A 25,260-nucleotide genomic window follows, 5' to 3' on the forward strand; every position below is an offset into this window, starting at 1 on the left:
GGAATGCATAGAATGTCAAAAAAAAAAAAAAAAAAAAAATCACGATCACTTTCAGACTGAGACTCCATTGAGATATCAAACATTTTGTCTACACTAAGTCAAAACCACCTTTTATGAACATATGAAAAAGCTGGGCACTGCCATGTTGCTTCTGAGCATATGAATCTATAAATATACCTTTATAAATATGCCATTATGACATGCAAATCATAGAGATTCAGTAGGAATGCATGCAATAGGGCCCTTTAGTGATGCTTCAACACATTAGTTAGCATCCAATAGTCAATGATTGGCCAATATCAAGCGATATGGCTTGTACAGCTTACACAAGCCTTTCATCTCTAGTGACTAATATGTAACCTACTCCACCAAATATTATACTCATCTTAGTGACTGTCCTTCATGGACCAGCTGCTTTCCTGTGTTTGCTACTGAATTACTGTCAACTAAACTTCTCCCTTAGTAAGGGCTACATAGAAAAGAATCTTTGTCTCATGCATTCTCCTCATTCAGTAAACTCATGTAATAAAACTTCCAACTTCCTTTCTTTTCAGTATCATTAAGAACAAATGTAAAATACTTCTCCCAATGACATCTACATTTTTGCTCACACTCTGCCTTGTGCAGTTATCATTCCATAAACATTTCTCCTCCAGAGCACTGCTCAAACACCTTTAAACTTTGGTTTCTTCTTTTGCTAAATATATCAGACGTCCAGCTTGTCTTTTTACTACTTGATATTGCTTTTTGCTGCACAATTTTTTTCCAGTTTTTCCACATCTACCTTGTAGCCTTTCAAATAAGAAATAATCTAAATTTTATTTTTTAATTACAGTTCTCTTCTGTTGAGAAGATTTTAATTAACAGTCTATTAAATCATGTGTGGTAATCATAAAACATGAAACTACAAAACTATTTCACAATTTTATCACCTTTTTTGACAGGAACTTTGCTCTGGTCAAAGATCTGGTCTGCTGTCATCAGTTGGTTGGTTTCACACACACATCTTTGTATGTATATAAATGCAAATAAAAAAATATAATCATTTATCCAACTACTTTCATGTATACCATTAAATAAAAATATATAATCTAAATTTGAGATTCTAGTTTCATGTTTTATAATTACAACATCTGATTTAATAAACTGATGATTAAAATCTTCTCAATAGAAGAGAACTGTAACGAAAAAATAAAAATTAGATTAATTCTTATTGAAAGATCTCAATGTTTGACAATCTACAGTTATTTGCAGTCTTCACAGCCTTCATTTCAATAAATAAAACCATCTCCTCAATATTCTCAGTAAAATAAGTTGCTATTAGTGAGTATCTTGAGTGAATAATCTTCAATAGCAGAAGCTAATCAAATAATTGCTCTTTCTTAACTCTTCTGTGAGTTTATTTGTAATGGGTTACACTGCTTTTAGGTTTCAATTAATTGAAAATGGGCAAAAATAACTAAATTTTTCAATACTAAAAAAAAAAAAAATGAATGGTTTCATTAGGTTTCTATAAATCAAGAGACTTTTATCACTGAATTTGAGGCAGTCTCAAGAGGGTTGGTATGAGAAGTGTATTAAACAATTTTCTTTGAAGAAATGGAAAAGTGTCAACTCCAGCATCATTTGGACTCAATCAAATACCACCACAGATAACATAATTTAAGCATTTTGCCTTACTATCATCATCATTTAACATGTTTTCCATGCTAACATTGAGTTGGACAGGAGCTGACCAGCTGAAGGGCTGTTCAGATTCCATGTCTGTTTTGGCCCAGTTTCTATGGCTGGATGCCCTCCCAAATGCCAACTGTCCACTGTCTTTATCAGCTTCTACTCTATGTCAATGACAAGTCTACATTAATATTTGCAGTAACAATAAGGATTATGTGATACTCATGTATTCAGTATAACACTTACCTAAATTAAAGAGGGAAAAAAAAACATGGTAAAGAGATTAGTTGATTACAATTAGCATAAATTGTACTTTTTGTTGGATAATTTTAAGCATTGCTGCAATACTATCACACATAAAAAACAGTGAAATTAAACGTGGTTAAATATTCATGATGTGGAAATATACAAAATGATTTATTATTGTCAAATAATGAAGTGAAAAACTATTTCTCTTTCAACAAATCAGTTTCTCTCTAACAATGTATGAAGTCTTGGAAAGTTATGATCTATGAAAAAGAATTGAAACACCAGAATGGCATTATGAAGTTGAAGAGTCTTAAAATTCAAATTTGATTTAACAAAATATATATTTCACAATGGCACTGGTCAATTTGTGTAGGTTACATTGGTAGCTGCTGTACAAATGGTTGAGATTTGTACAAATAGTTGAGTCTTGATTCAGACATAGCAGTTAGCTATAGGGACAGCAAAGAGCTATAACAGAATCAACAATGGTATACTTCCTTGCTGAACGCTGCCCCACTGCTGTTCCTGATCAGCACTAAGGCATGTGGCAGCTTTCCACTAACAACTCTGTTCTTAACAGCTTTCATGCTTAAGTTGTTAGGCATTCACATTCTTTACAGAGATTTGGAAGGATCTGAACTGGAATGCCCAGCATGGTTCACTTGTCCCACAGATTGTATTCTTTCAATTTACTTTGGAAAAATTTATCCAATGTATTGGCACACTTGTAATAATCAGTGTCAGGCTGGTTGTAGGCACGGCAGTTGGTGAAAATTCGGGTCATGTCTGCAGTAAAAAGCCTCTTGTTGCAGTAGTAACGATTTTTTAAACGATCACTCATTGTTTTCAGATCTGAAAAATATAAAAAGTTCATTCTAAATTCTTATAAATAAACTTTTGTATCCATGATTAAATATCTAGGATCCTATCCAAGTGTAGTTTGGCATTTGACAAGAGAAACTAATGTTTTTCCCCACCTTTTTAAATTTACTTAACAATTTCAAATGTGAAACATGGCTAAATTAGACACCAAGGAAACAACTACACACAGTTCAAATTGTTCATGCTCCCCTCATTCACTGATTACTGAATTACATTTTTCTCTCAAACAGTAAAATATAACACAGCCCCGTCACATAATTAACCTTTTGCACATATTTCTGACACAAACATATGTAAAACATAATAAATTTCCAATCAGGCATAATTTTTTTCCAGTTTCATGTAATTTTATTTAACCAAGCTCCACTGGGTACATAAGCTGACTCAGCTGTCTCCCTCAAGGTTTGTAGTCTTGCAAGCTGCAAGGCAATTTCATTTGTGCAATGCAGTCATTAGGCACATTGGATCCTGCCAACCATTCCAACCCATGCCAGCATGGAACATGGATATTAAAAGATATGACATATATAAGATAATGTAAATGCTTTATTGGCAGAACTACCATATGTCAAAATTAACAGTGATTTAGCTCTACATTTGGTTAGATTATAATGTTTATTCAATCTCAAATTTAAGAAAACAAATTAGGAGAATCTAAACAAAAGTGTTCATTTAACACATTCTTGATGGTAGCAGATTTCTTTCTTGCAGCAAAATATTTTACTTAACCAGTTTACATTTAGTATGCAGGATACAAGAACATTTAAGAAATGAATCTGTGATAAGCCAGATTCACAGGCAGGAATGAAAATTTCAAATATTTGTTCAATGGTTTAACAATCATGGATGAAACATTAACCATCTCATTGTTCTCCTCTGAGGAAACTAATTTACTGAGAGAGGTAACTGTTTTTTAGCAATGAGTGCAGTGCCTGGATATGAACAGCTAATCCTTCGGCCAGTAGTTTGAGATCCAACTGGCCCACTCAGCAACTCTTTAAACAGTGGTCAACTATAACTTACCCATAGGAAAGCGGATATGTTCCAGATAATCAGGAGCTTCTGTTTTATCTACAGGTTTTTGAAATGGCCAGGCACTCTGGTGATTCTAGAAAAAAAAAAAAAAAAAAAGAGATAAACTTAGACAATCTTGTAAAAATGATTTTTATGCAAGAAACCAACAGCAGAGTCTATAAATACTAGATGTTGATTGAACAGTCAACAATGTGTTAAATGAATTAAGTAAACAGTCAATGAACAATATTTGTTAACTGAATAACAATGTGTCAAATGAACAACTATCTTGCATTTACTCATCTAAACCACCTTCCTCAACTCTAATTAAAAACTGCATCATTTCTTGCAACCTCTGCTGTTTCAACTTTACATTTTCAGACATCCACCATGACCGTTATAGTGAAGAATACATATTTCTAATTCAGTGACCCTACATACAAAGAGATGTCTAGACAGTCTACAAAGTAGGATGTATCAGATTTACTAGTCACTACATATATTCTCCAGCAAGAGTGCAGTGAGTTTTACACCTACTATTCCTATGTATGTAGAGGGATAGGCCAGTGACCTTTTGAAACACTTCTAAATACATAATGTTAAGAACTGAAAGAACATTATTGTGTTAACATACACCAGAATGTTATTTAATGTTGGTACAAATATAAACCTGCATGACTTCAATAATAGGGGAAAAAATATCCATATTCATTAATACAAAAGACCACTGCAGTGGATTGAGACCATTTCCTGTTTTTATCGAGACACCAGTGGTGAAGTGAAATACACTTCATAGATCTAAGATGCCCTTCAAAATTTGAATCCATTGTAAATCCTATAAATACTCATTGTTCAGTAATAAAAGACAATGGAAACATTTTGAGGCTAAAATTTATGCCATATGCTTTTTAAAATTGGGTTCAGTTCACTGCAAGTGTCCTCTACTACAGCTCTGGGTTGACCAAAACCTTGTGAGTGGATTTAGTAGAAAGAAAATGAAAAAGCACTTCGCATGTATACATGCATCTATCTATCTATTATATATATATATATATGTACACACACACATGTATGGGTGTGAGTGTATGTTGCCGACTCCTTGCTTCAATATCACACAACAGTTGAAAGTTGGTGCCAGAGTGCAAAGAGCATCTAACTATAGAAAATCAGTCTCAATGAACTCTACTTGCCCCTGTAAACAAGGAAAAGTGGAAATGATGATGGTACATGCATTTTACTACCATCAACATTTAACATCCACTCTTCCAGGCTTGTATGGCTCAGACGGAATTTGCTGAGGCAGATTTTCTATGGCTGGATGTCGTCGTTTGCCAACCCTCACCTGTTTCCAAGACAAAAATTCTACAAAAGATTTATGTTAAACTTCTGCACTGTCTTCCAAACATCTTTTTAAATTATTAATAACCAAGTATTTTATACTTGCTTTATGAAGAGACCGATTTAAGGTCTATGGTTATAAAATTATAGCAAGCTGCCACTGGCTACTTTAAAACAGTTGACACTAGTATAAATGATCAACTTTTGATGACACTGAGAACAGGTTAAGCCAAGATGATGTTTACAAGAAATAGCCTAAGTTAAGCTTACCTTCACTTGCAAAAGAATCATTTTTAGAACTGACTGTAGCCGTTCAGGATCAGGATCAGGCTCTTTCCTATTTAATGATCAAACTAAAATATTTCAATACAGAGAGAGGAGTAGAAGAGACAGCATAAAGTGAGTTGCAAAATCTAATTGAACTGTAGAGTCCCTACTAATTTGATTGCTTCATTAGTTAATGCTGAATCAACAATTTTTACATTCACTTGACAATGATTAAGCTAGGTCTTTTTATCCAAGGATGCTGATAACATTTCTAATTTAAAATTATAATTTTTGTAATAATTCAATGCTCACATGTCCTTTGAACATTCCTAATTTACTATCTAGTGTTGTACAACCCATTTTCAATGAAACAAACAAGAATGACTAATTTACTTACTGAATATTGTTATTAGGACTAGTTTTCCATCCAGCTTCCAGTAATCCTGGGATACTTTCCACTGGAATTTGACGGACACCCTCTTTGAAGCAGCTGATACCAGGGTACACTTTGTCTTGAAGTTCTTGTTTTTTCTCTAGAATCTTCTTGACGATCTAAAACCAAACATGACACTGTTTAGAAAGAAAGCCACCAACAAACAAGCATAAAATGATAGCGACTGATATGGGAAAACAATAACTAACCAGTGGCCAGTGGAATAGAAATAATCCAACCTGCCAACACCAGAGCCAGGAAACTTTTCCACATAAATAACACAGAAAATTCTTGAATAACATTTTAGATACCATGTAAGAACTTAACAACACAATTGTAACAAAAAGGCTTTATTTTCATTCTTTTACCTTTAATGTTACTAACTTAATTTCTTTGTCATTGCCCTTCAAAAAATTTATATACAAGAATATAAAAGTCAGTCACAGACACTAATATGTCCTTGTGTGAAACCTTAGCTCTCAATGACCTACACCACAAACATCTGATTTAATTAGAGAAAGAGAGCTTGGACTTGTATAAAAATATAATAAGAGTAATATTGATTCTGAACAGAAGCAGAGGTTTCACATGGCTGATATTGCATTGATGCTTTCATCATCATCATCATCATCGTTTAACGTCCGCTTTCCATGCTAGCATGGGTTGGACGATTTGACTGAGGACTGGTGAACCAGGTGGTTACACCAGGCTCCAATCTGATTTGGCAGAGTTTCTACAGCTGGATGCCCTTCCTAACGCCAACCACTCCGAGAGTGTAGTGGGTGCCTGATGCATTTTAAATGTAAGGTCCCTGCATACTGCTGCGTTTTATGTAAATAGCATATTCTTACAGTAATAACAGTAAATAACATTTAAGTTGTTGTGCCTTACAAAACCTTTGAATGAAAGAGATGAAGAGCACCATTTGAAATTCTTTTTCTAATGGGAGTTGTATAGCTTCTAAGTTAAGGGGCCAAATGAAGCACAAATTCAACTCTTGAGACATGAAATCAATGTAGAGGATTCGATATTTTGTAAATCTATGTAAAAAAAAAAAAAAAAAAGAACAAGCAACCAATTTTACCGTGACAGGTGAAAGCAACAGGACAACCGAAAATACCACATTCACAATATATGACCATTATATGAGAGTTTCTAACAGGATTGGGCGATGGCCGTTGCCAGTACCACCTGACTGGCCTTCGTAGAATTTTCGAGCGGGATCGTTGCCAGTGCCCCTGGACTGGCTCTTGTGCAGGTGGCACATAAAATACACCATTTTGAGCATGGCCGTTGCCAGTACCGCCTGACTGGCTTTCGTGCGGGCGACACGTAAAAGCACCCACTACACTCTGAGTGGTTGGCATTAGGAAGGGCATGCAGCTGTAGAAACTCTGCCAAATCAGATTGGAGCCTGGTGTTGCCATCCGGTTTCACCAGTCCTCAGTCAAATCGTCCAACCCATGCTAGCATGGAAAGTGGACATTAAACGATGATGATGATGATGATGATGATGATGAAAGCACTAAGGGAATTTAAGAGTTCATCTCTACAACATTTTAGAATAGTCCCAGTCAACTTTGCAAGAGCAGCTGTGGTATACCGCTGCTAAATTTTCTCTCTCAGTCCTTTCCTCACAGCTTCTCTGCCTCTTCAACACTCTCTCATCTCTCTTTTTCTGGCTCCACAAACCCTCAACACCTCTTTAACCTGTAATGATCTTCTCATAGCCTCTTCAGACCCTCATCATCCTTATCTTTCCCTCTTTCTCATCCCATTTTCGCCACACCATCTTCCTATACACACCTAACTTGGGATAGCATTAGATTCTCCTAGACAACCCCTTCCAGTACCCTTTCTACTCTCTCTCTCTCTCTCTCTCAATAAACCCTAACGTTACTCTTTCCTTCCTCCTTCTCTTTCACTGCTACTGACATCCGAAATGCTAATGTCCATGTAAGATAAAACTAAAACATTTTCTTTCACTTTTTAAACATGTTAACAGAAAACTTTCAAAATTCATCTTCAGAACTAGTTACCATCTGTCATGCAATATATATCATTTTCAAAATTATATGCAGGTAAAGTATTCAAACAAGCTACTATAGAATAAAATTGCAACTGAAAACTGTTTTCTGACAAGTCAATAAGAAATTTTCACAGTGGTTAAATATAAACTAATAAATTAAAGTTTAAAAAAAAAAAATGGCATCGTAAGAAATTATATTATAAGAATTTAAGAATAAATAAGACAATTGCCTCTCTTTGGGAGAAGAGAAGCTTCTTTCAAATGCATATAAAAACATTAAAAAACAAACAAAAATGACTTTAAAAAGTGTTACCTCTTTCTGTCGGCGAATTATTTGTGAAAAGCATGTATAATGAATACGGGGATTTAGTTCACAGCCCATAAGAGTTGCTCCTTCGTAGTCTTTGATATAACCTAAATAGGCAGATTTTTGTAACTTGATATCCTTTGAGAAGCCCTAAGCAAAAACAAATCAAATTATTAATTTTTTTTCTTTAAACCATTGAAAATATACAGTAAAATGTGAACTAACATCTCGAAGAGAGTGAAAAAAAAAATTTCACTCTAATTTCTTTAATTAAGAGAAGTTATGGTGAATTTTTTTTTTTTTTCTTCTGCGACATTTTGTAAGTCTCCAAGTGTAGATCGTCCCAAGTTGGAACTGCTACTTGCTGAAGCCAATCAGTAATTAGAAAAATATAAATCCCTACTTCAAATCTTTTATCTATTAATTGCTTGAGTCATTAGACTGTGGCCATGCTGGGGCATCACTTTGAAGAATTTTTAGTTGAACAAATCAACTCCACTTCTCATATTTTTTAAAACCTAATACTTATTCTATCAGTCTCTTTTGACATAAACATACCAACACAAGCTGTCAAGTGGTGGTGGGACAAACACAGACACATATTTATACAAATATATATGATAGGCTTCTTTCAGTTTCCATCTACCAAATTCACTAACAAGGCTTTGGTCAGCCCAAGGTTATAGTAGAAGACACTTGCCCAAAGAGCTGCACAATGGGACTGAACCCAGAATCATGTGATTGGGAAGCAAACTTCTTACCACACAGCCATGCCTGCGCCTTGGAAAGAAGGAAGGAGGGGGGATCTCACAAGAGATTGAAATTTTTTTTAGTATTTACAATCGTATTTAGGTGGAAATAGCTTTATCTTGCATTATGTCATTACTTTGAGATTTTGTTAGGAACGCGTAAAAGGTCAGATCCAGCCAGTTTAAACATGAAACAGGTAGAATAGAGCTGGTTTAAATGCTAAAGGGTTAAATTTAAGAGTTTGATGTTTTAACAAAATTTTCCAAAAAAGTTAATGCTGAAAGATAGAAATATAATACTGAAGTAATCATACCTGCTTTTTGAAATAACCAATTGCATATTCATCCGCAAATGTGAGAAAATGAAGGATACCATGTTGAATATGATAGTCTTTCAAGTGGTTCATCATATGAGTGCCATATCCCTGAAAATGAGATATAGAAGTCTAAAATAAAGGCAAATATTCTTGAAAATTAAATAGTAAATAAAAATTGAACACAACCAACATTAGGCTCATAAATGAATTTTCCAAGTCGATAAAACATTGCATATAAAACAATGACATCAATTTGAAAGCTTGAGTGATAAAGTGTACTCTGTCTGTCTGTATACTGGGGCTGTGTAAATATAGTGACAAAGATAAACATGCCTTTTCTTACTATCTTTCTGTATGCCAAAGAAGAAAAGTGAATGATCTATCTACTTCAAGCTGCTGCTCTATTCTGAACTTTCCTCAGAAACTATGAACATTTCCTTCTGACCATAAGCAAATATACCTATCAAACATAGCACTATAGGCAAATTGCAAATTCCAATTAGCATATTAGTGCTTAGATTGGTAGCAAATTCAATATTAAATTGCTCACTAAGCAGCTGAGATATAGGAGAAATATATATTCTATTCTGTAAATACTAACACAAACTTCACAAATACTACAAACACCTCTTAACAGGAACACAATCAAAATTGCATATCCCAACACATATGCACACTTTTTCATGAGCTCATCAAACATGTTCTAACTAAAAAGCATTTCGAGCCACAACCACCATCTAATTACAACTACACTAACAGTAATGCCCCATCTAAATGCAGTCAGCACTAACAGAAAAGAAATTTTATCTAAAACTTTATTGCAAGTCTTATAAACTTGTTACTTACTTACATCACATTCAAATTAATCCGTGCCACATAAAAATATTGGTGTGTATAACATCATTGTCAGTTTAATGTCCACTTTTCCATGCTTGGAAACATAGACTTTCCATACTTGGATGTCTTTCTTGACATAAATAATATTCCCTCATATCGAGACAAAAGATTGGAAATGAATGGCACCACTTGTATGATGGTGGTACTTGTTTACAACCATCAGATGATGTCATGACAAGGAAACACAAACACATATGTGATGGACATCTTTCAGCTTAGGTTTATTAAATCAACTCAAGAGTTTTGTTGGTCTTGGTCAAGGCCTTAAGAAGACACCAAAGTGCCATGCAGTGGGATTGAATCTCAAACCATGTGGTTGGGAAGTGACCTTCTTAATTGTACAGCCAACATATATTTATGCATATGTGTATATGAATATATTAATGTATTGGATCATGCCATAAATGATGCAATTTTTTCATACTTATTTTATTTTTCAAAATTAAGATAAAGTTCTTTTTTAATCTAAAATATACTCTCCTTCATTTTCTACAATGCACTTCCATCTATCTGGTAGACTTGCAAGGCCCCTCTTCCAAAATTTACTTGTGGCAAAAAATACTCCTGCAGTACTGTTCTGACTGTCAACAGAATTCATATTTTTTCCATCCAAATGATTTGGAAGACAGCAGAAAAATTATAATCAGATGGGGCAATGTCTAGTGAATATGGTGAATGGGACGTTATTTCCCATTCAAACTGCTCAAGCCTTTGAAATGTCATCCTTGCTGTATGTGGCTGAGCATTATCCTGATGGAAGAACACCCTTAGTTTTGAAACCAAAGATGGTCATTTTCTTTCCATTGCTGACTTAAGCCACTCAAGCTGCTCACAGCAGATCTCCTTTGTTTGGTTTGGATTTAGAAGTTCAAAGTGGACTAAACCTTTCATATCCCACCAAACAGATAACAACACCTTTACATAGGTGAAGACCTTCTTTAGCCTGGGGTGCAGTGGACATTTTTATAGAGAACCCATTTCTCATCACCTGTCACAATTCAGTCCAAAAAGAGTTCAGTTGTGAGATGCGACAGCAAAGAAGAGCACACATTCACTTTTTGCACATGATTAGACTCGGAAAGTTTGTGAGGAACCCATTAACCCAATTTGCTGGCATTTCCGATGGCACGCAGGTGTCAATGAATGGTTGAAATCAAAGCTTCACTGCTAGTTCCTCAACAGTTACAATGAGATTTTGTTCCACCAGGGTTTGCAGGACATCCTCATCGAGCTCTACAGATCCTCCAGGATGAGGCTTGTCTTCTAGGCTGTAGTTTCTGGCTCGGAATTTCTGAAACCACCATTGACACTGGCTTATGTTTACTGTCGAAACCCTATATACTGCATTAATATTCCTTGCACTTTCTATTGCATTGTTACCTTTACTGAACTCATAAAGCAAAATATGCTGAATATGCTTTGTCACTTCCATTATAGCTTTGAAAAAATAATTGTGAAAATTGAACTACACTCTCAAAACTTGCACTAAGAATAAGGACAAGGTAAAATTACTACCTGCTTTCATAGCAAGTTGATGCAGGTAGTTTATACCATTCCCCTCCAACTTTCAGTTCATGCAACTGAAAAAAAACCGCTTTATTTATGGGATGACCCTTAGATATCACCGTAATCATCATTTTAATGTCTACTTTTTTTTTATGCCTGCATGTGTTCCGTTGTGACTTAATTACAAGTTTTCTACAGCCAGATGCTCTTCCTGTTGCCAGCCTCCACTTGTTTCTAGAAAGGTAATAATCTCCCAGTTTATTAAACAAAAACCAGCCCAGATATGTTTTTGTGGAGAACTTGAAGCAAATGACACTGTATGGATGAGCCTTTTGTCTACAAAGATTGCACAATGTGTCAAAAATTCCGTACAAGATTTTGCAGTGGATTGTAAGCAAATGGTGCAATTAGCAAAGCCTCTGTTTACAATCAGAAAGTGAAACACATAGCTGAGGAAATATAAATTCACTTGCACAAACACAAAGGGCTTTTTTTAGTTTCCTTCTATTAAATTCACTCACAAGGCTTTGTTGGCTCAAGACTATAGCAGAAGACACTTGCCCAAGTTGCCATACAGTGAGACTGAAAAGAAACCATATGATCAGGAAGCAAACTTTTATTCAAAGGGATTTTTAACCCAATATTTACATGCTGTTATTTAGAGCTACATCCGCTTTGAGATCCACTGTTTTGAAAAAGAGATGCACATGTATACATACTTATATTTATAGAAGCATTTGGATAACAGTAATAGGATACTATATACAGGTGTGTAGTGATACTTACTTTCACTTGCTCATTAGAAGTAACAGCACAAAAGACAATTTCAGTAAAGCCTTGAGTTGGAAACATCCGGAAACAAATTCCACCAATGACTCTATTTTCTTTAATTAATGCCAAACATTTATGTTTCCTGAAGGAGAAAAATAACCCTAATTATATTTACCTACTGTTTCAAGAAAATACAGTTTACAATGTATAGTGATTACCAGATTCTTAGTTTTTATTAGAGATCTATCAATATACACACCAATTTGAAGTGCAAGTTTTCATCTTCTGATTTATGCTAATAGTTTTGCTTTCCTATTTATTCTTGTCCATGCAAATTCAAATGATTATATTGTATAAGTTCAAAATAGAATGGAAAAGTAGCAAAAACTGCTCACAATATTAAGCAGTTCAACATTGATTCCAAAAGTTTATGCAACTGGTGATTACTGAAAGGAATGCAAGTAAAACAACTCAGAAAGTCGTCATTGAAATGCAATTTTGACAATATTATATAGATTGCAAGATGTAGATTTTGGAGTCACTTTAGTTTTATGCCATCATGTATGGGGAAAATACAATGCAAGATTGTTTCTTTGATATATATATATATACAGTGATTATGCAGTTTAACTGTTGAAAGCAACTAGCCTGTCCTGAGCCAATGAAGGATTATCAACACGGTTGTTTGATCTACTCGAAATAGCAGCAAAATCTATTTATACTGCTCACTTTAAAAAACATACTACAGTCATAAGTCCACTCAGGATTGACCTGGAGGTAAAAAAAAAAAAAAAAGCCACAAGTTGTCATGTGTCTATCAGAGAATCTTTTTGAGGAGTCTGTTTATGGAAGACGTGCATTTGACATTAACCCTTTCGTTACTATATTTCTGGCCAAAATACACCCCTCATGAGTTTCAATTAAATTCTAAAATAATCATGAATTTAGACTAGTCTCATTAAACACCTGTAACTTTTTTATTTATCAACATATTAATGTGATATTTGGAACATAATTAAAGAAAGGGTTCTTAATCAATTCTATTGCATAATTTTTATCTCTAAGTTCTCCATGTACTGGGTGGGTGGGGGGTACTGCTAGTGTCTCTCACATGTAAATATTGGTTCAGCTTCACGAATCGTACTCGTTCATAATACTGGAAATATATTCATCGCCAAAAGGTTCCTGATCGCTCCAGTAATTTGTTATTCTGGGTAATTGTCTAATACCCATAATAATATTTATGGCAAAAAATGCCCGTATTTCATCTACAGTTGCAGGAAACCACAAGCTATCTTTTTTTTTCCGGTTTGTTTACAATCTGCGTAACGATTTGTTTCCGCAGTAATCATTTCAAACAAGCATGAAAAAGAAGTCTAAAGGTTTCGCTTCCCCTGTTTCCTCAGAAAAATTGTTAATAAAAATATTTTTAAAATCTTTTTCTGGTGTAAAATCATCCTCACTGTTGCCGTCGCTGCTTTCAGTTTCGGATACAGAAATATCCGATTCATTATCGTTCACCACGTACTTTTGTAGCTCATTCATTCTTTTCTTCGATATCTCCATATCTTCTGTTGAAAAACCTTCAAATTCGGAATCACTGCTTGATAGCATGAAACCCCTCTCCATCTTCAAAGTTGAAAAAAATTAACGCCACAAAAAATGTGGAAAAAAATCTTCCAAAATTCACTGAGTTCAAATATCACGCCAAATAATGTCAGAGACAATAACTCAACTGTTTGCAAAGTGAAATCAGGTGTTTGAACGAATGTACTAACGAAATTTGGGTTCAAATATACATTTAAATAACAATGGGTATGCTCGGCCGGCTAAGTCTTATGAACCAAAAAATTTTTCTGCCAGCTACGGCCGGGTTAGTAACGAAAGGGTTAAGAGTCTAAGTTGTACATGGTTCACACTTGTATATTGAAGATGATAAAAAGCATACAGTGGATTGTACTGAAAAATGTTGGAGACAAGGATCCAAATTCCAAAGTAGACCAGTATGTGGATTAGTTTGACTATGTAAGAGCAGTATACCTTTCTAGTTGAACTTAATAGTGTGAATGAAGTAGATATACAAATTACATTTTCAAGAGAATTACTTCATACATCTAATCAACAATGAATAATTAAATCTATCACCAACAGAGATAATTGATTTAACAAGCATTGTTTATCAGGTGAAATTAGAGTTAACAGCAGTTTAATGTGATAGTTGAGTTCTGAAACCAGCATTATTTCTATAGGTAGTTTCTGATAAATGAAGCTACATGTAGTTATATGCAGTTCCTCACACCATTATTTTGAGGTGGAAACAGAAATTTGAGTGAAAACCAAGAGAAAGCCTGAAGTAAAAAGAACAACTGAAAAATAAACTAGCTTTACACTATTTTTCCTTTTTGCTGCTGTCATTCCACAAGTTTATAAGATAACTCTAGAAGTAAAATATGGATGCTATAACAACAAATCTTTAACCATGGTGTATTTTGTTCATCTTAAAAAGTGAAATAGATGTGTATAACTGGTACTTTCTAAAGATTTTTTTCTTTCACATATTATGAAGATAACTACAAAGATCAAAAGAAGTCCAAAAAGTTTAAATAAATTAAAATAAATTCAGTTATACATCCAATAAAAAAAATCTATCCACAACTTACGGGTCAAACACCAGTCTGGTAATATATTCTCTAGGCATTCTGGGTAGTTGGTGGGAGAAAACATTCTGAAGACCAATCAACCAGATAAGTTGTTCTCGACTTGGACGTTCAGTGAATGTATTAGCCATAACTTTGAACTCAATCACTCCTTTACCTTCTTCTTGTCGGGCAATTTCATCACGAGCAGCATGAGTGGGAAACAAGGTCTTCTGTGCAAAAGGCAATAGATCCATATCAGTGTCACTGACAAAAATGTGTATGCCAAGAAATTTCAGAGAAAAATTACAGATAAATTATAGTATTTGCTTAAAATACTGATTAACTCTTAAAGCACTATACTCTAAATAACTGCAACTGTCCTGGGTCCTGAATTACATGCTCTCTTTCTAGAAAGGCAACTGCAGAAGTATTTAGCTAAAATTAAACTGCTGTACTTGGCAACTCTTACCTGCAGGAAAACACACAGGTATACAATCTCTAATCTTACACAGTAATGAATTTAGTGTGCAGGTAGGAGTTCATCACGGCTCAATTCTCAGTCCCCTACTATTTATCATAGTCCTCCAGGACAAAACAGAAGTTTAAGACTGGTTGCCTATGGAAATTCCTCTATGCTAATGACCTTGCTCTGATAGTTGCACCTGTTGTAGACTTAGAAAAGGAATCCCAAGGGTGGAAGTAAAACCTGGAATCAAAGAGCCTTGAAATTAACTTAGCAAAAAAACTGAAGTTCTAGTAAGCAGAAAATGACAACAGAGAGTATGTTAATTAATCCCTTCAAGAAAGAGGTCCTGTTCAATATGTACAAAAGGTTTAGGCAGAAATAACATATGGTATAATCAGTGCGACATATAAACACAGAGGTGCAGTGAAATCATAGGGAGGTTATTAAAAATCATAGATACCCACATGTTAAAGTAACATTCATGCTGTTGTTTGAATTTGTGGATTAACGACCAAATCTCCCTCAAATCTCACAAGAAAGAAATGATAATGGATAAGATAGTCCTAGATATACTGTTTCCACAAACGGGAGGTATAGTCATGATTAGAACAACTGTATATACACCTACTCAGACATAAAACTGTTTTCTATGCCAGTTTCAACAATGAGACTATGGAAATATGATGGGAGCTGTTTTTATCTATATTGATTGTTTAACTGGAAATGAAACAGTTTAAAAATAAAAAAATTACTTCTACTGATAGGCGGGGAAATGTAGATCGTTTCAATTCACTGTACTTTTCTGGGCTTATTTTGTAGTGAATTATAAATAAGAGTAAATGTAATTGTAGCAGAACATACATTTATTTGTATTTCACTTATTTCGTGACGAAAACGCCACTATGCAGTCACTCAGCTTGCTAAAAATAACTGTTAAAACCCTCGAATCACATCCTACTGTCCGAAAGAAAAGGACTCTAGATAATTATAGTTTTAGATATAGTGTCTAGGAATCTTTCTAATTTTGTATAAATAAGGTGGTAGACTAAGTAAAACTGCAATAAATCAAAGTGAGAGGTAAACATTCGTTCATAATTGGCAATAATTGCAAAATCCGATTTCATAAAAATATGAATTTATTTAATTTTAATTAGTAAGCTGAGAAAACAATTACATGGTGATGATCATTTGAGGATTAATGCTGTGAAAACATTTGTTAGTTGATTAGTGCCATGTAAAATATAAATACATTTTCAATAGATTGAAGTGCAACACATAATACTCTGTCTTATATATATATATATATATATATATATATATATATATATATATACACACACACACACACACACATTTAGTATAGACACCAATACTCACTCTGTCTCTAAAACACATACAAATATAAACAATCTCTAATCCCAAATTCCGAAAACCTAGAGTTTTTTTCCCCCGAGTTCGTCTGCACACCAAAACTCTCTTTTGGCGCCAAACAGTTTATTCCAATATAAATAAACTGAAATATGATTTAAAGTTTTTATCCCACTCAAAATACGAGTGAATATTCGAAACGCAAATAAACGATACTGTACAAATACTTTTACTAGCTGTATTATTTAATATGTATTCTTTTTTATCAAATGTTTGTTTTCAAAGTGAGCGGTGTAGGGCGATCTAGGCTATTCCTAAGAACAACTAATAATAGAAGATTTACCCTATGCATACACCGTACTAGCATTACGCGTCCCAGCGATTACACATTAAACGGTTATCCACTCAGACATAGCTACTTTGAACATGTTAACTGCTACAGGCTGTGCACACTATTTTAGGTCGCAAAATAAAATAAAATGCGAATGAAAAAGTAGAAAACCGAGTATTAGAAAAGCTAGGAAGAAATGAAAGTGATAGAAAAACGAACGGAAGTAGCACAATGGAAGGCGGATAATATGAAAAAGAAAAACAAAGTCAACCGAAAGAAAGACAACAAAGAAGAAAAACATGTCTAGTAACCGCAAATGAAATACTGTTTCGGTTATAACTAGATTAAAATACACTTGCTTCAGTTTTTCTCAACAGAAACGATTATGAAAGTAATTCCGTGGTTTGCATCACGACGCTTGTAAATACAATTACATGTGATAATTGCTGTAATACTACTACTAATAACCCAGTCAAACTCGTGAAGACGTCCCAAGTGATTTTTACCAGTAGTCCTGATTCATTGTAAAACAACTCTCTCGTATGTGTGTGTGTGTGTATGTTATATATGATATTCCTATAAAATAGAATCGAGTGCAACAAAAGCCTTAAATTTTCGGACGCAGATTACGACTGTGCAATGAAAACAAAAATGTTTGTTTTTTTTTCGTAATTTTTTCAGTTTTGACTTTTTCCTATTCTAAAAAGTTAGCAAATTTGGTTAATGTTTACAAATTTTTGACGAATCAATCTCAGATGTTTAAGAAAAAAAAAAGAACTGAAACCGTTTTCAAAAGATAATCAAAAATGAAAAATTAAAGGAAGGGTTGTTGCAACCCACCCACCTTGGTTCTTTTTAAGTAAAATCCTAATCCACGATGCTAAAAAGAGACCTATCCGAATATATTATGGGTTTTGGCGCACTAAATAATTTCCGATTCTCAAGGAACGTCACACACACACCCACACATGTATACACCAAACGCCTTACTGATTATTTGTTTACCGTTTACTTTCATTCAGTGTAATTTGTTTCACACTAGTAGTCAACCATTTTTTTGCCTATAGACCCCCTTTGAATCCTATTTTACAGGGGTGGACCCTCATAGCCGTTCAATGTTAAAAAAAAAAAACTATTATTACAATTAAACATTATTAGGAATTGTATATTTAAAAAATGTGTATATTGTAATAGTAAAACCAGTTTACTGCACATTAATTCTAACAAAATCTTATATGGACCCTGGTTGAGAACTACTGTAACAAAGTATTTATTCTGCCTTTGTAATGTAAGAACATCTTGCTTCCAGGTTTCACTTTCAATGTCACTGCCTGACTGCATATTTTAGCGAAGCCATTGAAAAAAAAAATCCAAATAAATTGTAATTTAGAGTAGAAATATTCTTGTTATCGCCCAACAGTCTTGCATTGGACGTGTGTTCGTTGGTTTTGTGGTGGGGGAGGGAGGGAAATCTTGCTAATAAAGAAAACAAAGAAAATAGTAATCAACAATCGAGATTCAACATGAGTAAACCAAAATATAAATGCACATCACTAAAGCAAACTTGGTAGCAGAAATTAAAGAAAAAATTCCGTTTACTCGAACAAGCGAGTAGAAATTATTAAAAAGAGATTCCACTAATAGCGCGACATAGTAAACAAAAGCTGCTTTGGTTACAAAATCGGTAGAGATTTGCAGATATATACCTTCTTTGTTTTACGATTAACAATGATAAAGGAGAAAGCTAGGCCCAAATCTAAGTTCAATGAATGAATAATCTATGTTGAAAAACGAGGAATAAATTCAAATCACTGGCTCCCAAGGAATTATTAATACTAACCTGCAACTGTTGTAGAGTCGGCAATGCCTTCCTCTTGACGCGATACTGTTTGCGACGCGACCGCTTCTTTTTGCCGAATACCTTAGATTTCCTAGCAGATAAGCGCTTAGTGTTTTCCATATCAATCAGTTCAATATTACTATTTTGAAATAAGAGTGATTCTTTCGTATATACTGCTAAAACCGTATATGGAAATATATACAAAATAGCCTTATAAGAGATTCAGTTCAAAACAACCATCACCATTTTTGCGGTTTGGCAACAGAAGCAGTGAAACAACCAATCAAATGTTGAGTTCGTCTGTGTCGTCACTTCCGGGGAAACACCAAACTTATTGAGGTTAACTAAAAACCAATATATAATCTGTTTTCCTTAAATATTGTATTTAAAAAATCATAAACGCTTGCGAAAATCACAAGAAATATGAAGTGAGAATATATTAAATACGTTCAAAAGATTATCAGGAGTGTTTACGTTTCTTAACATGAAGTTCGCTTCTAAAGCACGTTGTGTATTGTTATGGTTACGATATCTATGATAGTCAAGACTATTGAAAAGATTGCAAGACGCAACGAAAATTTTAGGAAAATAAAAATAAGAAATAAGTGGAAATCTTAACGGTAAGTGTGTTAAATTTTAAGGCACAATAAGAAAATGACTCTCTTCAGACACAACAGAATATGCTTCAACATACGAAATCACATAAAAAAATCTTCCAAACCAAATCCCAAAACGAAATATGATATAAAAATTTTCCATTAACCGCTTGATGGAGATAAGCTATGGATTTAGCTATGCAATGCCTACCTTTTGCATAAACAAGAAATTAATGATGCAGTTTTGTAATAATGAAAATAACTTCGGTTATTTTTATTGTAGTATTTACCGGGAAGAAATGAGGTTCGAAGTAGTAATTAGGGTCACGTTGCCAAGGGACATAATTATTAGAATGAAGGAGTCTGTGTCTAAGACAACAGAAAGATGCCCCAGTTTATTTATCTCGAGAGAATGCAGAATACGAAATGAAATTTACATTATAATTATATGACTTAATTATATTTATTAAGTGCTTAGTTTTCATTAGAAATTGTATAATTTCATAATGTATAAGTGAACAAAAGGTCACACAAAAATTCCACATTATATCTATCACAGTAAAATGCGTTTATTTCATAGGTTCTCTAACTTTTCCTTTCAAAGAAATTCGAACAATACATATAAGACCCCAAGTTAAAAAGATTCTCAACAATTCAACTTCTCTGGTTGACATTAAGACCCCCCCCCCCATTAGGGGCCTTAACTCCCACATTTTAGAGCTCCATGACATCCAATTTTCTGGAGTAAAATTCTTTTAACAGGTTCCATAAGACTGGAATTTTGGATTCTGCGCATAAAGACCAGTAGTATGGAATACAGGTGCCATGATTAGAATTTTTTTAGGGTGTGTAAAGAAGGAAAGAACCCTCATCTGCAATTTTGATGAAATTCGAATCGGGTATTCCAGTTCATTACAGAAAATATAACAGGAAAGTCTAATTCTTCAATTGCATGTAACATGGGCAATGCCGTGTATCTCTGCTAGTATGTTATAATTAGATTTGGAAGATACGACTTCTAAAAAAAACATGTTTGACTATTATTATTTTACTATTTTTCATTTTTTTTTTTTTTTTAGTTATTTAATAAATTTGAGGATGCACTATTGAAAAATAGTTGTGTTTTACAAAACTTGTACATCTGTAATTTCTAGTGTAACCAACTTGAAAATTCTGGTTTATTTATCTTACGCATTTCTTGTAATAGTTAAAGAATTTCAAATACAGAATAATAAGCAATTCAAAACGTACCTCTCGTTTGTGCGCTATTTGGCAGAGGTTATTGAATGCTTAGTTCTACCTAGAATTTACCTAAAAGTATTCAGTGCAGAAGTTAAATAATTTGTAACCATATCTAAGTTGAAATACACTGCTTTTGCCTCATTTTAGAAAATAACAAAGTATTTATTAAAATATATTTGCCATTATTATATATGTGGTGTTTTGAATATAAATTAACGAGAAATTTTGATAGGGCATTTTAATTTAAATCACTTTAACACAGGAAATTTATATCCTAGATCTAGAGATGATCACAAGTCCTTTAGCACCACCCAAAAAGGACGGTGCTAAGTTTTTGTTTTCACAAATATATTCACAACTGAAACCTTTCTCTCCCATTTCCAGCAAAATAGGTGAGGGAGCAGCAAAATGAGTAATTTCTGATTTTTCATTTTCTCCTTACCTATTTGAAACCATTTACATTGCAAGTATTGCATTATCTTTGGGAGTAAAAATTGGTCAGTATAGTTGTTGTTGAAGATATTTTTGACAGGTATTTTTTTTTTTTCAAGAAATTTTTCAACTTTGACCCAATTGTAATTGAAGTTGCTAATAAAATATCTGGATAATTTCTGGTGTTTAACAATCAATATTCTTTTCTCTGTTGGATTCCAAGTCAATTTTTTCCCACACTAATGGCTAATTTGACAATTTACAATCTTCAAAAAATAAGGTCTAAAATGGGGTAAAATGATTAATGACTCATTTTAATAATTTCTTCTCTTTAACTGCATGGTGTGTACATGTATCGAGAAGAGAGTCACTCCAGCAGATCATAAAGAACCAATAGAGAATATTTTGAGTTTTAAGACTTAGTTGAGTTTCATTAATTTTATATCCCATGCCATTTTTCCATGATCCTCTTTCATTTGACCTAAATATTAAAAAAATTTTGGTGCATTTCTGATGTCTAAAGATGAATATTGATGTGTATGAGTCTTTCTTTTTTTTTTCAAATGCAGTTCTGGAGAATTGAAGAGGAAAAATTTACCTATCTTGTCTTACTAATTTTGTCCCAGCTAAATTTGTCTTTTATATGCTCAAAGAGAACAGAGATAATAATAAACTATATTTCTTCTCAAAGTCAAAAATTGTGCCCCATGACTTTTCATTACCTGGTTTACTACAAGTATACATAAAGACTGTGGAGAATGTCAAAAGCAAATATCTTGTGTAGATATCATCTTCATCTTCCACACTTGCACTTTGCAGTAAATTGTAAAATTATGAATTTTGTGCATTACAGAAAATTTTCACCATAATGTAACATGAAACCTACTTTGCTAATGATTTCCATGTTAGAAATTCATGTGCAACTGAAGTTTTTAGAAAAAATATGCTTTTTATGCAAAAAAAAAAAAAAAAAAAAAAAAAAAAAAAAAAATTCAACATATATGTAAACACAAAAGCATATAAAAAAGATATACATTAGGGAATAGAGAAGAATATAGTTCGAATCCTTGACATCTCCATTTACTGCTCAAATTCCTTTTCACCCATCTCTGTATCACTCATAGCAATCAATTTCTCATCTCCCCACCATCTTCATCACTCTGCTCATTAGCCCTTCTGCAGACCTTATATATAAGAGACTGCATTTGGCCACTGTCATCCCACACTTTACCATGACAGCACCATAAATAGTGAAATACCTGGCATGATTTCTATGGCTGGATGCCCTTCTTAATGCCAACCACTCCAGGAGTGTAACATATGCTTTTTTACGTGCCACAGGCACAGGTGCCAGTTACAGGACACTGGCATCAGCCACAACTATGATTTCATTTGGCTTGACAAGTCTTCTCAAGCACAGCATATCACCTAAGGTGTCAGTCACTTGTCATTGCCTCCGTGGGGCCCAATGTTTGAAGATTATGTTTCACCACCTCATCTCATGTCTTCTTTGGTCTACCACTTCCACAGGTTTCTTCCAGTTAGAGATCAGCACTGTTTTACACAGCTATCCTTGTCCATACACATCACATGACCATACCAGCACAGTCATCTCTCTTGCACGCCATATCTGATACTGCTAATGCCCAGCTTTTCTCTCTAGTATATATACTTTTATTAATAAAGAATTATCAAATGAAGAAAAGTCTACTATTCTAATTTTTTATTATTAAGCATAATGTATTCTGCATGAACCAAAAGGTCCAGTTTCATAAAAGTCAAGAGAGATTTCAGGATTGTAAAAGACTATAAATTCAGAAAAACTGAACACTGACAAAATACTAGACTGCATAAATTTCATTTAGATGACTTAAATGTTGATTTAAGTAAACCTTTAGAAGCACAAGAAACGTGGTGAATACCATATTAATTAATATTCGTACAGCTAATTTTGACAGTATAAAGATTGCACAACAAAGAAAAAAGATATAGACAAAGAGTATTGGAATAAATGTTTTAGTAGATACTCACATCTGGCCCCACCATATGTTCAGGATCAGTAATCAATGAGACAATTTCGGCAACTAGTTCTTGGTCAACATCTCCTTCAATTTTTCTCTTTTTGATCACTTCTGAAGTTTGAATCTCATCTAGGTGTCGTTTATCGCCAGTACCTAAATTATTGGCAAAGAGCAAACATTGATATAAATTACTTTTAGGTAGTCACTGTAACTAATATACAAACACAGAGGAAAAATTGAAAAAGCAAAAAAGAAACTAATAAATATTCTTCAATGTTGGATTTTTTTTTTTTTTTTTTGGTTTGGACTGAAGCAATATTGGCAGGCACTATGACACCAGCAAAACTGATATGGTGGTTATTCTCAGAGAAGAAAAACATAGGTAGGGAATGAAGGTAAGGAATGAGGTGACATTCTTGGGGGAATTGGGGGAAAAGACAAGCAAACTGGATGGGTCTGGGTATAGGTGGCACAAGATCGTCTCTAAAGAGCATAAGTCATTAAAGAGGCTGTAAAAAAAGTGGGTCAGTAGTTTTGGGTGTGTTAGTGGGAGATAATGAGTCAATCAATTGAATGACTTATTTTTGATGCAATTTAGGATGTTCGTATACCTAAACAGCAGCACTGTGTCAAATATGAAAGCAGTTTCCCATTGTAGGTGTCATTTACAGTTTGGAGTGTTAACAATCTTTGAGATACAACTTTTGCCATATTATAGATGTGAGATCACCAGGAGAGATCATCAGTAATTGCAAAGCCCAGTAATTTTGGCCATTTTGAGCGTCTTTTAAACAAAAGTCACTCCACCCACATCAGTATGGATATAAAAAAAAATAAAGATCAAAATGAACAAAGATATTCTTTAAATTTCTGTTTTCCAATATATTAAGAAAGTGTTTGAAATACTTACCACCATCTTTTGTTTTGGTTGGATGGCTGTTGGTTGGGGTTGAATAATTTGATTTTACTGTATTGGATCCCTCAGTACCTGAAGCTGTACTTGTAGTGGGCGTGGAATTGGTGAAACGGTTTACACCTCCAACTGTGGAAGCATTAGTGGATGCTTAAAAGAAATATTTAAAAATATGTATTATTTTATGTAAAACAATGAATATTAAGTAAATTAAACTTCCTTAAATGAGTAAAATTTTACGTTAAAAAAATTGGTTTGGAGATCACTTTCTCCATAGATTTGCCCCAGAATTTTATTGTATTCATCAGAACATTTATGCAAGCAATTTTTGAAAACATCTACACTTGCACAGAAAGTTATCTTTGGTATAAAAAAGTTATAAGATTAACTTCATTCATTTGAATATGCATGTGTGTGTGTGTGTGCAATATGCACACAAGTATAAAACCAGACAACTGTAAAAGAAAATTGTCTCCTCCACCTAACTTCATGAAAAAGAATCAGAATTTTTGTTTGCTGAATCCTCAACAACAAAGGACATGTCATCATAGGCTAGGCTTTACAAACCTAACTCTCTATTGCCTAATGACATCTTTAATGCCTATTTTTGGATGCTGGGCAAAAATTGGACAAGTTGGCAGCACAACATAATCTAATAAATATAAATATAAATTTTTCTATAATGGTGGTCAGTATTCTTAGATCTGGACTCACTATCTTTTACCATGACCATGTGGTTTGGAAGCAAGTTTATTAACCAAACAGGCATGTTTGCATCTCTATTTTAGTCTATAATAATTTGAGTCAAAGTATCCTTCTACCTCACTTCCTGAATACAACTCACATCCATCTGATTCTGTTCCAGCATTTTTGTAACCCCATCGGAAATCAAATACCCAGAAAAAGATTTCAATATGAACAAATCATGTGATAGACTGAAAAATATTTAGAGTCAAACTGGCAATTTGGCACCACAAAC

At 33.8% G+C, this 25,260-nt stretch overlaps 1 protein-coding gene across 6 annotated transcripts in view; it reads right to left on the reverse strand.

Moving 5' to 3' along the window:
* Positions 1-2,056: 2,056 nt before the first annotated feature.
* The window catches only part of LOC106871034 (histone acetyltransferase KAT2A), a 42,788-nt gene continuing 19,584 nt past the window's right edge, over positions 2,057-25,260 (reverse strand). Inside the window, exons 8-17 of one of the 6 annotated variants that reach the window (XR_016243151.1) lie at positions 24,279-24,431; positions 23,379-23,521; positions 15,094-15,299; positions 12,449-12,575; positions 9,257-9,367; positions 8,200-8,343; positions 5,822-5,976; positions 5,428-5,510; positions 3,829-3,913; positions 2,057-2,775 (exon numbers count right to left, since the gene is read on the reverse strand). Coding sequence is in view for 4 of the 6 variants with exons in the window: in XM_014917290.3 (XP_014772776.1) it covers positions 2,582-2,775; positions 3,829-3,913; positions 5,428-5,494; positions 5,822-5,976; positions 8,200-8,343; positions 9,257-9,367; positions 12,449-12,575; positions 15,094-15,302; positions 23,379-23,521; positions 24,279-24,431 (1,388 nt within the window). In the remaining 2 variants the exon portion in view is untranslated. Of the gene's footprint in view, positions 2,776-3,828; positions 3,914-5,427; positions 5,511-5,821; positions 5,977-8,199; positions 8,344-9,256; positions 9,368-12,448; positions 12,576-15,093; positions 15,303-23,378; positions 23,522-24,278; positions 24,432-25,260 lie in introns of all 6 variants that reach the window. The other 5 variants (XR_016243150.1, XM_014917291.3, XM_014917290.3 and 2 more) reach the window with 5 other exon arrangements.

The sequence above is a fragment of the Octopus bimaculoides genome, chromosome 9, assembly GCF_046866305.1.
Source record: "Octopus bimaculoides isolate indiv1 chromosome 9, ASM4686630v1, whole genome shotgun sequence".
Classification (NCBI taxonomy): domain Eukaryota; kingdom Metazoa; phylum Mollusca; class Cephalopoda; order Octopoda; family Octopodidae; genus Octopus; species Octopus bimaculoides.